We start from the raw sequence: 13,968 nt of genomic DNA, 5'->3' as shown, positions 1-13,968 counted from the left end.
TGGCAAATAGCTTGGAGCTGCCCTGCTGCAGATTAGTGAGCATCTCAGAGATCTGGCAGTGTGACTTTGAGCTCTAGGCAACTGCTCAGTTCCCTTCTGTTCTGCCCTGGGCGGAGTTAATGCAGGCTGTGCTAATGCAGGGGGTGTGAAGTTACACACCTGTCTGAAGAGAAGTAATTGCTATCTCCTCTTCCAGCCCTTCTCCTCATGTTGCCTTTGGGCCTGTCGGCCAGCTGGCAGCTTTCCCACTTACCCTGAATCCCTGCCAGAAGAAGCCTGTCTCCTCAGGGTGACTCGCCCAGGCAGATCACAGAACTGGTTTGATTTTGTCTCAGCGTCTGTCAGAGCAGCAACTGCTGGTTCTTCTTGCTTGAGCTGATCTCCTGCCAGAGCTCTCCATTCTTTGGGCCTTGTCTGTCCAAGACTTTGGCTGTAGCTGGCAATCAGTGTCGGTTATGGCTCTACCCCTCACCCTCACAATGAGCTGTTTGAACACACAGCATACAGAGACCACATCAGGCTCATTACCTGTCACACAAAGAGTAATCAGCCTCCTGCCTACTCAATGGCTGACTGCTCATTCTGCAGTTGGAGCTAAACAAGCCCTGTCTACACTAGTGACCAGACACTGCCCAGCCACAGGAGAGGGAGTGTCTCATGGGTGGTAACCATTGTCAGGTAGTTCCAGATCCTAGTGCTGATCCAGCTGTAGAGGAAAGGAGAGGCAGGGGTGTCTCACAGTTTTGCTCCACTATGGAGTTGACTTTTGTTTTGTTTTTATCCTGATGGCACCAAGAATTTGGAATTTCTACTTTAAAAAAATGCTTATTCTTAAAAAGGAAATGCGGTGTTCCCTGGAAGATGGTGTATTAAGGTGGAATGAATGGACTAGAAAATCAATTAGATTCCTTCTGTAACTACTGTATAAACCAGTTTGTGCTATGTCTTTGGTGTCCAGAGCAGCTCTTCTTGCATAGGAAGTGTAGGGAGGAGAGCATAGAACTGGAGTCCTTTGACAAAGGAGAGGAGCCTGCCATTGTGGGGTCTAGAAATCCATTAGATGATGATTAATGACCGGTGGGTTTGGGGGAGGGAATGTTGCACCAGAAAAGTTGTTTCCTTGGGCAGTGAGCCTTCTGTAGTGCAGTCAGAAGGTGGATCCCATACATGACAGGAGTTCTTGCTGATGTTATCAAATTGTTGATACCTCCCCTGTCCCTGGGCACACCATGAATCCCAGATGGGTTCAGTTTCTGTGCACTCAATGTGGAGATTGACCTTCTCTGTTTCTGGTCACTGGTTCAGAGCCAGGGATTAGGAACATGTACTGATCTTGAAAGCTTTTGGATTGATCCCACAAAATAATTTCCAGGCCTTTGCAGATGGCTGCATAGCAGATCTAAAACCACATCATTCTGATTCCTATTCTGCTTTTATACTACGACAGTTGCAATATGATTTTAGTACTCCTTATTTCACAAACAGCTGAAATTTGACATTAATGCTGTGTGTTGCTGTGGAATTGAGAATCTTTGCTTCAAAGTGGTACAAAGCATTTGGTTTAACCTTGGAGATTTGCGAGATAGCTAACCTTAAAAGTGTCACTCGCGCATTCATCTAGCAGTGCGTCTGTGGCAGGACTGAACACAGTGAGTCTGGGACCTTGGACTAATGTAATTTTTAGTCCTAGCTGCACATTCTGACCTCCTGCTTCTATACCTTTTGAGATCAAGCAGTCTTGGCAAACTTACACCCAGACTGGAACAGACCCTGACTTCTCCATGAACTTGATATTTCTGAAATGTTAGATCCTCATGAGTTTGACTCACTATACAGGAAAGGACAGGTAATTTCTTTTTCTGTAAGAGGGAACTGTTTAATTCCTCCCCCTGGAAATCGGCCTGGGCTTTGCAGTTTGGGTAGGGGTGGCTGCTGGTTGCCTCCCTCACCGTTTCTGATGTAATTTTTGTTATGTTTTTTTTTTCTTTCTTAACTAAACCAGCTGAACAGTCCCCAAAGAGCTCAGTGCGGGGTGTGCCAGCTGGCATGCCCTCTGGCTGGGAGGCCTTGTTAGAGAGATCAGAACTGACAGATTCTTGAGCAGCGATTTGATACAGGCCTCTTTTTAACTTGTTTTTTTGCGCTCACCCATGTAACAAATGGGGGCTTGTTTGGGAGCGTTGCTGGACCATTGAATGGAGTCATTGTTATCCAAACACTCTCATGATTCAGAAGTCCCCAGTGCAGGGGGTATCCCTCCCTCGTGCCCCTCAGCTGGGCACTGCAGGTGCAGCAGGGTAACTTAAATCCCAGCTCACCCCAACTTTACAAAGAACAATCCAGTTGTCTTCCAGTTCTCCTTTTGAGAAGTATAACCAGAAGACCGAAGGTGCAGTGCTGTGCTGTAGAGAGCCATGGTTCAGCACTGACGGGGAGGGTGAATAGATGGGTGAATAAAACCAGGGAAGTGAACTAGTGCTGCTTTCCAGGCTGTTTTTTGAGGTTGCATTGTCAGGCTTCCCTAAAGATCAGTGCCTCGGGCACTGTGGGATTTTCGGGCACACTGGGATTTTCCTTTCTAGTGGCCTCTAGGTTGCAAATTCTGTCCAGTCAGCATTTATTTGTTAACCTCTGTGTGGAGCCCATGGGCTCCTTGGCTTACAGATACCTCCTTACGTTCTTCTTAAAGCCATTCTTGCAGGAAGAAACTCTTGTGCCGTGTATGTGGAGATGACATGTGTTCCGTGGCAGCCCAAGGCGGGGGGATGAGGAAAAGTTGAGCTCTGTGGTGTGCAATTGGCTTCTCAGTCCTAAAACCCCTTCTCACAGGCAGGATTGAGTAACCAAGGACCTGAGTGGGCTTGGGAAGTGCATTTCTGTAAGCAGAGTAAAGGGCGTTTCTCATAGCAATTAATGCCCATTGATATGTGGGTTGTAATGCCTGGTAGACCCAACTGTAGAGCAGGAACTTCCCTTATAGAAAGGACATAACACATTGGCTCTTTCTGTCCAGCTACTGTCCTCCCTTTTTTGAACACTGGCTCCTTTCAGTGCTGTCTCATTTAATGTAAAGTGCCTCCAGAGTTCTGGTGCCAAACAAGAGGGTGATGGTGCTGAGGCCCCCTTTGCAGAGTTGGCGTGGGAAGGCTCACAGTGGAGGCAGAAAAGTCATTTTCTTGATTGTTTTTCAATCAGGGCCAGTGAGTTATAGTGTTGAGTTTTTGGATGTCTGACTTTGAGACACTAAGAGCCTGATTTTCAGAGGTGCTGAGCCCCCCCCACTCCCCCAGTATACTTTTCTAGAATCCAGGCTTTCAAAAATAGTCAGTGTGTCTGTGATGAAGGCAATGCAGCATCTCCCTGCTGGCTGGGCAGCTGTGTCCGAATCCAGCTCTGTCAGTGAAGAGGGCTGTCTAGGATTACAGCAGGAGATGGGGAAGCAGGATTCTTGGGTCTCTTAGTCCTCACCCTTCCACTGTGACCTTGAACAAGTCACCCTTCCTGTGCCTCAGTTTCCCCATGTGTAAAGTATGTCTTCTATCAGGTTTGGCACCTCACTGTGTTAGCCACTGCACAGACACATGCAAAGAAGTGGTCCCTGCCTTGGTGAGCTGAGATCAAGAGGCACTGTGAATTTTAATGTTAGTAAAGAGCATTCTGACCCCATCCCGCAGGTAAAAAGGTGGTGGTGCTGTATATTTATATCTTTATCAACCCACTTGCTTTGTCATCTCTGTCTCAAGTAATACCAAGAGTTTAGAAACTAGCCTGGTGGGGACCTTTACAGTTTGACTTTTGGCCCCAGCTGTGAATTGATCTTTTCCCTGATGTAGTTTTTTTCTGTTGCGAAATACAAGTACATTAGAATAATAAAAATCAAAGCAAAAAGGCTAAAAAGAGGGAGGGACAGGGAAAAGGTGCTGAATGGTCCACTTCAGCAGCCCCTCATTTCTCTTCTCTTTGTTGCTGGTAATCAGCTGTGATGTGCCTTGCCAGTTGCATAGGGTGAGGAGGGAATGTTTGTGTGTGCATTGTGCATCTGTGTGTTTCGGGTTTATTTGTGACTTTCAGAAAGAGCTTATTGTGAACATGTGACTGACTCAGTGTGGGACATCTGGTACTTCCTTGTGACAGGGCCCTGGTGCTTGCTCAGCATCTGCCTGGCTGGGAAGGGGTGGGTGTGCATGAGAGTGAGTGAGATCCATGTACTCCCCAGCAAATGTAATTGTATCCTGTGAGTTCCTGGGAAGCTGCTTTGCATTAGGTAACCGTTTTTCTGGCAAGGAGAAAGACACAGAAGCAGTGATTTTGAAATCAGGGCAGATCTTGTAAGTTCCCTGGTGTTTGCATCTGGGAAGGATTGGTGCTTGTCTGTCCTTGTGGGGATCTTTTCCTGTAAAAATAACAGCATGTGGTGAAACAAGGCTGCTGGTATAAAAATGACAGGAGAGCTGGGGATCAGTAATGAGATATACAGCTTTAACCTGTAACCTGGCTCAAATGCACCCGGGCTGTGCGGGACTGAAAGATGGCATGATGCTCTTCAGTGGCCTATGTGAAATGGAGAGGGAAGTGGGAGATGTAAGCAGGTGTTCCCACCCCATCACTATCCAGTCACTTGGCACTAATTGACCTTGTTGGCAGTCTCAGCAGAGATCAAAGATTAATTGAACTCCCTTCTCATCCTTAGAGGTGCCCTAGGGAAGGCCCCCAGATCAGTATATGAGACACATTGGTACCATGGGAAGGTTTGCACTGGTGATGAATCAAGGAGCCTGTTACGGAGATCAGTAGTCTCCAAGGTTGTCAGTCAGGCACATATCACTGGCAGAGTATATATATGTTCAAATGAAAGCTGGCCGACTCGTCTGAGCACCAGAGTTCCTATGCTGGGGAAAGGCATCACCGCTGGGCATCCTCCTCACGTATAAAAATGAAACTGCTGTCCCTGCCTTTGCTTTCTATAGCTCATGGTATGCATGTGGGGAGTAGGTGTCCTCTGTTGTTAAAATAACAGCGTCCCTCGGGACTCGAGAAGGCCTCATTAGTTCGAGAGCTCAGGAGGAGCAGGGTCTCCTGTTGGAATCAGGGCAGCCTCACGAAGCAGGAGCCAGGGAACCTGGGATGGTGTCATTCCAAGGGTGGAGGAGCGAGAGAGCTAGCTGCAATTGGAGAGGCTTTCCCTTGGGAGTGGGGACCGCAGTAGCTCTAGAGTCCACAAGGTAGCAGGCAATTTGGGTGGCGGGGGGAGGGAGGGAAGAGGGGCAACATTATTATGACAGGAGTAGGTTAAAAGGGGGGAAGTGAGGCCCACGTGCTGCTGCTTGTGAGAGGGAGGCTTGGGTAGGAGGGGATTCCTCTCTTGTGCCCAGTACCCTAGATGGCCCAAGGAGGGGTGGGGGACATCAAATGCTGCAGGCTCCTGTTATCACAGTGTATGAGAATCCCAGCAGAGGGAATAGCACCATCTCTATTCCCTGCAGATCCCTTCCTAGAAAGCCCAACGGAGTCATTCTTCAGCTCACCTGAGTTCCTTTACTGATGGTGCATTTCCTACCACCAGCAGCTTGGGCTGATCTGTGACTGCCCTTCCCCTGCCTCCATGCCCACCTGCTACCCCAGCCCCTCTGATCCCACCATTTTGAGCCCCTGTAGCCTGCTAAATATTATGAACACTTATTGAAAGTCTGTCTCTCTCTTTAACTGCAGGTATAGCTAGAAGGTGCCATCATGTGAATGGCAAGCGGCTAGCTGAGGAACAGACTGCCAGGTGGGATTCCCCGGCTCCACACTCAGCGCACAGGATGGCTGACTGATTTGGGCTTGGAAACAAAGGTGTTTAAAAACACCTCATCTTCCCTAGGACTTGGCTGAGAGAGAGGAGTGGCGGCGGGGGAAGCACACAGAGGAGCGATGGGAATTGAGGACCATGGTTACTTGAGATAAATGGCAGATCCCTGGGAGTCTAGTCTAGAAGCTGCTCGCTTTAGTTTTCCCTTGCTCTGCAGCCACTGTTTCTTCTTTGTGAGCTGCTGCTGGATGCTGCCACGGTGGCGCTGGAGATCTCCAGGGCGACCTGAGTGCAAAGCTTGAGGAGGGGGTGGGCCACCCGCCTCACCATGATTCAGCTGTGGAAAGTGGTGCGGCACGTGCGACAGCTGGAGCTCCACAGATTGATCCTGCTGCTCATTGCCTTCAGCCTGATCTCCATGTGCTTCCTGGCCTACTATGTCACCAACAGCCCCAAAATCAAGGAGCCACCGCCCCTGCCCTTCAGCGACTGCAGCAACCAGCACAGGCCCCCGATCCCGCCCCGGGCCAGCTGGAGGCTCACCAAATCCGTTGACACCTCGCGCACTGAACCTGTGGTGCTAGTCTTTGTGGAAAGCATTTACTCCCAGCTGGGGCAGGAAATTGTGGCCATCTTGGAATCCAGCCGGTTTAAATACAGGACAGAGATTGCCCCTGGCAAGGGGGATATGCCCACCCTGACAGACAAGGACAGGGGCCGCTATGCTCTTATCATCTATGAGAATGTCCTTAAATATGTGAACCTAGATGCTTGGAACCGGGAGCTGCTGGACAAATACTGTGTGGAGTATGGAGTGGGGATTATAGGGTTCTTCAAAGCCAATGAGAACAGCCTGCTTAGTGCTCAGCTCAAGGGATTCCCCCTCTTCCTACACTCTAACCTAGGGCTCCGGGACTATCACATCAACCCTAGTGCCCCCCTGCTCTACATCACTCGGGCCAATGAGGTGGAGCAGGGTCCCCTGCCCGGTGATGACTGGACTGTATTCCAGTCAAACCACAGCACCTATGAGCCTGTGCTCTTGGCCAGCACAAAGTCTTCAGAGTCCATTCCTCAGCTGGCCACCCACAAAGCACTGCATGCCACTGTCATGCAGGACCTGGGTCTGCATGACGGGATCCAGCGGGTCCTCTTCGGCAATAACCTCAACTTCTGGCTGCACAAACTTGTTTTTGTGGATGCCATTGCCTACCTGACTGGCAAGCGCCTCTGTCTCACGCTTGACCGCTACATCCTCGTGGACATCGATGACATATTCGTGGGCAAAGAGGGCACTCGCATGAAGGTGTCTGATGTGGAGGTAAAGCCTGAAGGGATAACCCAATGGCACCTAAATACAGCCCCTGGGCCCAATCAAGGGCTGCATTGGCAATCTGCCAGGAGCCGCAGGGCTGCCCCTAAGATTGCTGCAATCATAGAACTGCAGTCCATGGGGACTACATGTCCCAGCATGTGATGCTTTCAACAGACGCTGTCCAGATCAAGATGCAGCATTGCATTCTGGGACCTGTAGTCCTCATGGGCTGCACTTTACTCCTGAGGGAATCCTGCACCAAAAATTAAAAATTCTGTGTACAGTATTTTAAAATTCTGCAAGTTTTATTTGTCAATAAATAAATGCGGAGACTGCAGCATGGCAGTGGGAGAACAGGCCACTGGCTGCATGAAGGTGGGAGATCACCCTGCAGTCCCTCCCCTCCCCTGGGACATGGACTCAGTGATGAGGCTGCACCCACCTCTGACACAGCACAAGGCCTGGGCCTTCCCCAGAAACAATGGGGCCCTGCCCCTCTGCCAGGCACACCAAGTGTGGGGCAGGCAGACTCAACCAGGCAGGATCCAAGTGTGGAGGGGCTCAGTGTGGGGGGCATCCAGGTGTGGGATGAGAGGATTCTGTGTGGGGCAATCTGGGTGCAGGCAGCTCAGTGGGGGGTCTAGGTGTGGGGGGATCCGGATGCACAAGGGCTTGTTGCGGGGTTCCAGGTGCAGGGGCAATGGGACTCTGCAGGGGATTCCAGGTGAAGATGAGTGGGGCTCAGTGCGGGGTCTGGGTGTGGGGGGCCTTGGGTGCTGGGAGAGTGGGGCTTGTTGGGGTGGGGGTCTAGATGTGGGGGCTCAGGTTGGTTCAGGGGGGTGGGGCTCATCATGGTGGGGGTTTGAGTGCAGAGAGCTCAGTTGGGGGGTGGTCTGGGTGCAGAGATGGGGGTCTGGAGGCAGGGGGTCTGGTGCAGGGGGGGCTCCAGATGCAGGGGTTGAGGTTCAGTGGGATGGGGTTTTGGTATCGAGGGCTGGTGGCGGGGGAGTTGGTTCTGGGTGTACAGGGTGAGGTTTGGCTGGGGGATCCAGGTATGGGAGGTCCGGATGCACAGGGGTTGAGCGGATGGGGGAGCAGCTCCTTTTACAGTGATCCCTCCCTCCATGGCTGAGGAGCAATAAAGGCAGGAAGCAGGAGAGGATGCTGAGCTTCCTGCAACAGGGGGAGGTTTCTGGGGGTGGGTCTGACACAGTCCTAGCCACTCTTTGCATAGGAAGAAGAAGTCCTATCCTCGTCCACCTCCAGCCCAGCCAAGACTAGCAGCTGATCCTGGCACAGGGTAGGAGCCACCGGCTGGGGTGTCCCTAGCCCCGCGGTGATCTACCTCTCCACCAGCTGCTCCGGGTGCCTGAAATGATCTATCTGCACTACTAGGGAGGGGTGCGTGACCGCTCTTGGAGCTTCCCTTTGCTTCCCTGTCAGAAAGTCATTTTTCTGCAGGGAAGCAAAGAAATCTGCGAGGGACATGAATTCTGCGCAGGCGCATGGTGCCTGAAATGATCTATCTGCACTACTAGGGAGGGGTGCGTGACCGCTCTTGGAGCTTCCCTTTGCTTCCCTGTCAGAAAGTCATTTTTCTGCAGGGAAGCAAAGAAATCTGCGAGGGACATGAATTCTGCGCAGGCGCATGGCACATAATTCCTTCAGAAATAGCACTTGTAGGTTAAAGATGAGAATGACTGCAGCAGTCTACTCTTTCTCATCTTTAGTATAGTGATGGAGTCCATGGGGGTCCCAAAATGCAGTGCTCCATCTTGATCTGAGCAGCCTCTGTTGAGAGCATCATATGCAGAGAGGCCTGTAGTCCTCTCTCAGCCCCGAAGGCTGGCACCTGGGGCACCAACCAATAAAACTGCTGCAGTCTAGTGTTTAACCCTCCTGTGACCTTTCAGAACAGCACTTGGGAGAGTGGGGAGCTCTCTCCTCTCCTCAGGTTACTCACCTACTCTTCTCAGCTCGTGCACCCCCAGTTCTGCAGATAACCTGTTGTGTAGGGAGTAAGGAGTGTCCAGCAACACGGGAATAAGGGTTGGGGGAGATGCACAGAGCAGCTCCCAGAGCTCAGGCCAGGCGCTCTCCCCTTGGCCTCACTGCTGGGGAGGAGTCTGAGGGGGGCCATTTTGGGGGTTTGTTGATCGTGGCCCTGCATGACTGAGTGATGATGACATAACTGAGGAAGGAGTCAGAAAAGGACAGGACAGGGAGAGAGTGAGGTGGAATCTGGACAGGAATCTATTTAGGTGTGGCATTTCCTGTGTTTCTGCAATTGCCCTTGTACTGTATTTGCTTTTACCTAACGCAGAGAACCAGGGACTTTAAATGAAGTGATCAGGCTATCCTGCTGAGCTACTATATCTCATCTAAAAGAAAAGGAGTACTAGTGGCACCTTAGAGACTAACAAATTTATTTGAGCATAAGCTTTCGTGAGCTACAGCTACAGCTCACTTCATCAATTATCAATATCTCATCTATTATTTAAGAACTGCCCTATAATACTTAAACATCTATCTAATCCTCCTCAAAGTTACTCTGCCATCCATTGAAACTGTAATTGATGGAATTTAGACTAAAAGTCTCAGCCCCATCCTCTGGCTCCTTCAAAGTGTTACTGGTTCGTACTATGTGCAGAAAAGTGGTCTTGTTCAGTGTTACATGGCTTGCTGTCATATGTGTGGTTACTCCCACCTAATTTTTCTTCTGGTAAAATTGTCTCTCACAAGGGAACTGACTGTCTTTTGTGTTGTTTCTGTGTCGGCAGGGAGTTCAGTATGAGTTGCTACTTTGTGTGCTGACCTTTTTTTTTAAATTGTTTTTTTATATGGGAAATAGCAATAATTCCTGAAGATCTTGTGAATGTGAAAGAAAAACTGAAATGTTTTTTTGGAGTGTAAAATAAGAGGAAATGAGGGTGGAAGGGAGATAAAGAGGGAAACACAAAGGGGGAGAGAGAGAAGGCACAAGCCTGGACCAGTGAAACAAGGGGCAGGTATTGTAAGTAAATCATTAATTGTTTTGCTAAGTGGTTGCTGACAGTATGTGCCAAACAATTATTTCTGTATTTGTACACAGCTCACCCTGGGGCTGCACTTATACCTTGCCCCAGGCACTGTGAATCCCAGTTGCAGCTCTGTGTTTTGGGACATTCAGGTGTCATGAAAGCCTAGCTCAAAGGACACTGGTCTACATTATCCCAGCCAGGACACCCCTCCCCAAACTGGGAAAGGTGGGGACCCCATTCCTAGCTGTGCAGAGCACTGACCCTGGGAGGGAAGCAGGAGACAATTGGCCTAAGCCCTGGAAACAGGACACAAGTCTGCTCTAGTGATTTAAAAAAACAACCCAGACCAGATAATTCTAAAAGATGTTTCATTTTGGGTTTAACTGTGAAATGGAGGAATAATCTGAGATCAGTAAATGGAGAATCTCAGGCAAAGCAGATAAAGCCCAGATTTATCCATTTAAAAGAGGCTCTGTGATTGCAGCACCAGGAAAATTTTTATTTGTTTAAAGCAAGAACTAACTTCATGGATTTATTAATGGCCTTGTGCTGTGGGGAGGGGAGGGGATCCTAACAGTGACAAAACAGCTGGTGTTTCTTTGGGCTTTTAACATGAACTCTGGATTTCAGGGACATTACTGCACCACTACGGCTCTTTATTTTAAAGTTTAAATTAGATGACAGCAGATAGGGAGGGCAGATTGGGAAGCGACCGTTGCTTCAGGTCCCAGAGATGACTGCTGTCTCAGCCAGGCTGTTTCAGTTCACAGATCTACATTCAAGGAACTCCGTAGATCCCCAGGGAGGATGAAAACCCTCCATGTTTCTTGGCCAAATGTGTGCCAGTTATAGGTGACTTGGGCAGGGGGAATGTTTTCTTTTTTTAAAAAAATTCCTGCTTGTTATTAGCCCTTGACTACTTGTTCTTGCTGAAAAATTGGCATGGGAGCGTTCTCAGCCTCAGTTAAATCCAGGAGTGGACCTTTCATAGGGTGAACTTTTCTCCCAAGTGTTTGTCAAGAATTGGAGTTACATAGTTAACAACAAAAAAGTTTTCCCAGAGTTCAGAGAATCCCTTCCCCTCTCACTCGTTCAGTTTTCAATCTCTTGCGAATCCATAATCCTGCTAGTTCTCCCATCTGCCACAGAATCTGCCAGCCAAACTGAAAGTCAGGACAAGATATTTCTAATATAACAGAACCCTGTTTTTCTATCTAACCTCCCCAATCCTTTCAGGCCCTCCTTATGCATCACAAATAAGCACCGCCCAAAAAAACCAAAACCAAACCCAAAAGTCTAATGTTTGCTCCTTTGCAGATCACCTCTAAAAGAACACAAGTTGTCTAGTCATTTGGTGAGCAGTCTTGTTTGGTGAGTCTGGTAGCTTAGCAGCTGGTGTAGGCCAATGATTGCACGTCACTGGTGAAGGTAGATAGAAGAAAGGAATTCAGATGACTGTCTGACAGTGGCTGGGGCATCCTGGTACTTACCCCTTTGAATCCTACAGTCTGTCCTTGCCTAAACAGAGAATATTTAGCAGTTCTCCCCCTGGTGCTAGCGTTGGTGGGAGCACTAAAAATGCTTGGATCTGTCTGCACCAGTGCTTCCACTGTTGCTAGCACTGTTTGAGCTACACCACGGCTGGAGCAACAGTGGGAAAACTGCAGAAAATTCCCAAAGCAGATGCAGTCCAGTTGCCGTGGGTGCAGTTTCGAAGCAGGGGAGTCTGTCCTGTGTGCGAGTATGCAGGATTGTTACCAGCTCAGAGCCAAGCTGGGCACTCTGCTTTCCTCCCGTCTGCTTTTCTCTGTGTTTTCTCCTCTCTTGTTTCTTCCGCACATTCTTTCCCCCTCAGCCTTGTTGTTTCTTTCGTCTTCTCCCCCGAACCCCCGTTCCTTACCTGTCTCCTTTCCACTTTCTTTTCTCTCTTTGTGTGTGTGTGTGTGAGTGAGAGAGAGGTTTTGTGCTGAATAGTAAAAAGCTCTCTTCAGTGAAAACAAGAAGTCCAGTGGCATCTTAAAGACTAACATTTATTTGGGCATAAGCTTTCGTGGATAAAAAACCCACTTCTTCAGATGCATGGAGTGAAAATTACAGATGTAGGCATTATATACTGACACATGAAGAGAGGGGAGTTACCTCACAAGTGAAACATTTTACATCTAAAAAAGGTCCAGTCATATAAAGGACTGTTCAGCCATATAACACTGTGATGTCTAGGACCATAATGCCATGTTAGAAAAGGATTGGCGGCTTAAATAGCCACAATGAACAAAATACAGTCAGGGCTAATTTGTTTCTTCTCCCCCCTCCCCCCCCGATGTCCTAACCCCCATAGAAATAGCTGTGTCTGTGCACCAGCAACATCAGGAGTTTGTAGTGATTGTTGGTGCATTCTTCTGCAGAGCCAGCAGTGGGAGCATGCAGACTTTGTTTTAAAATGGTCACACCAAGATGGGGGCTTTTCTTTTAATTTCTTTCCAATGTGTGTTTTTAAATAAATATTTAGGATCCTAGGATAATTTTTAAAGCCCCCCAGTTGTGAGGGTAATTAATTGAAGGCCCAAGTGATAGAATGTAGACATCATCTTTATTGTGCACACAAATCTGGGTGGTGGAATTTAGGTATCCATTGCTTGTGCCTGCAGTTTTGTTCTCTCAGCTGATTACAGGCTGGATTGAGACATCTGCAAAATCAGGCCTTAGAATCCGGAGGACATTCTCCATCAGATTATAGCAATTGTAAGGCAGGTTGGATCTGGGCTGGCCTGGCGAGTTAATGGTAGTGAGCTGCATTTGAATCCCAGTCTCTTGTTTCCTGGAGCCAGCAGTGCTTGTTAGCCAACAGTGGCCCTTTTGGCTAGCTAAGAGCAGGATTATTACATTCCAGTAGGAGCCTTCAAATGGTGGTAAGTAGAGGATATCAAATAGAGATATTCAGAGCTCTCCAAGGGATTCAAAGCAAAAATAAGACTAGGTCTGAGTTTGCTGGAATCCGGAGGGAGGTTTTCTGGCCTGTGGTCAGGCTGCTGAAAAGAAGAGCCGGGACCACAGGTAGGCTCCCCCTTTTCCACCAGCTGAGGAAGCTGGCAGTTTCTTGGGGTAGAGGGCGACTAACAGACTACGTTCAGTGTCATATGAGCAGAGTGTGGGGCTGAGGACCTGCCTGCATTTGTCTGGTTACTTCATGTGCTAGTAAATATAACACTGTGCCCTTCTCTGGCACCTTGCCTCCAAACATCTCAGAGCACTTTCCACATGGTAACTTTCTCACAGCACCCTAAGAGGTGAGTATAGGCAGGGAAAATAAACTGAGCGACTGGCAGGGATGGGACTAGAGCCCAAGTCTCCTGCCTGCCAGTCCTCACACTCCCTCCCTTCCATTATACAGACACACACACCCCTTTACTGATGAGGGATCACTCACCTGTTTGTATCAGTTCATCAGGAGAAGGTTGGAGGAATTTCCAGTGCAGGCCCTGGTTGGTTCCTATTTCTCTTATCCTGCCCAGCAGGGGGTTGTGTGAGTGGGATTGAACCTGTGTGGTACTGTTTTCTGAGTGAGCTCTTATGAAGGACCAGTAGTCAGTAGAAGGTCTAGCACATCATAAAGAACAGACCTTCCTGGAAAGCAGCATGATAATACTCTACGTAGTCTGAGTTCCTGGGCTGGTTTTGTTCAATATCTTCATAAATGATCTGGAGGATGGTGTGGATTGCACCCTCAGCAAGTTTGCAGATGACACTAAACTGGGTGGAGAGGTAGATATGCTGGAGGGTAGGGATAGGATACAGAGGAACCTAGACAAATTAGAGGATTGGGCCAAAAGAAATCTGATGAA

General features: G+C 48.8%; 1 protein-coding gene across 11 annotated transcripts in view; it reads left to right on the top strand.

Annotated features, from left to right (window-relative positions):
- The window catches only part of NDST2 (N-deacetylase and N-sulfotransferase 2), a 218,705-nt gene that overhangs the window by 180,535 nt on the left and 24,202 nt on the right, over positions 1 to 13,968 (top strand). For all 11 annotated transcript variants that reach the window (XM_073352885.1, XM_073352875.1, XM_073352877.1 and 8 more), the window contains one exon: positions 5,710 to 7,112. In XM_073352885.1, the coding sequence (XP_073208986.1) occupies positions 6,120 to 7,112 (993 nt within the window). In that variant the 5' untranslated portion in view covers positions 5,710 to 6,119. The remainder of the gene's footprint in view (positions 1 to 5,709; positions 7,113 to 13,968) is intronic.

This window comes from Lepidochelys kempii, chromosome 7 (assembly GCF_965140265.1).
Source record: "Lepidochelys kempii isolate rLepKem1 chromosome 7, rLepKem1.hap2, whole genome shotgun sequence".
Lineage (NCBI taxonomy): Eukaryota > Metazoa > Chordata > Testudines > Cheloniidae > Lepidochelys > Lepidochelys kempii.
The sequence above is the reverse complement of the archived record's forward strand: the minus strand, read 5'-3'. Positions and strand labels throughout refer to the sequence as shown.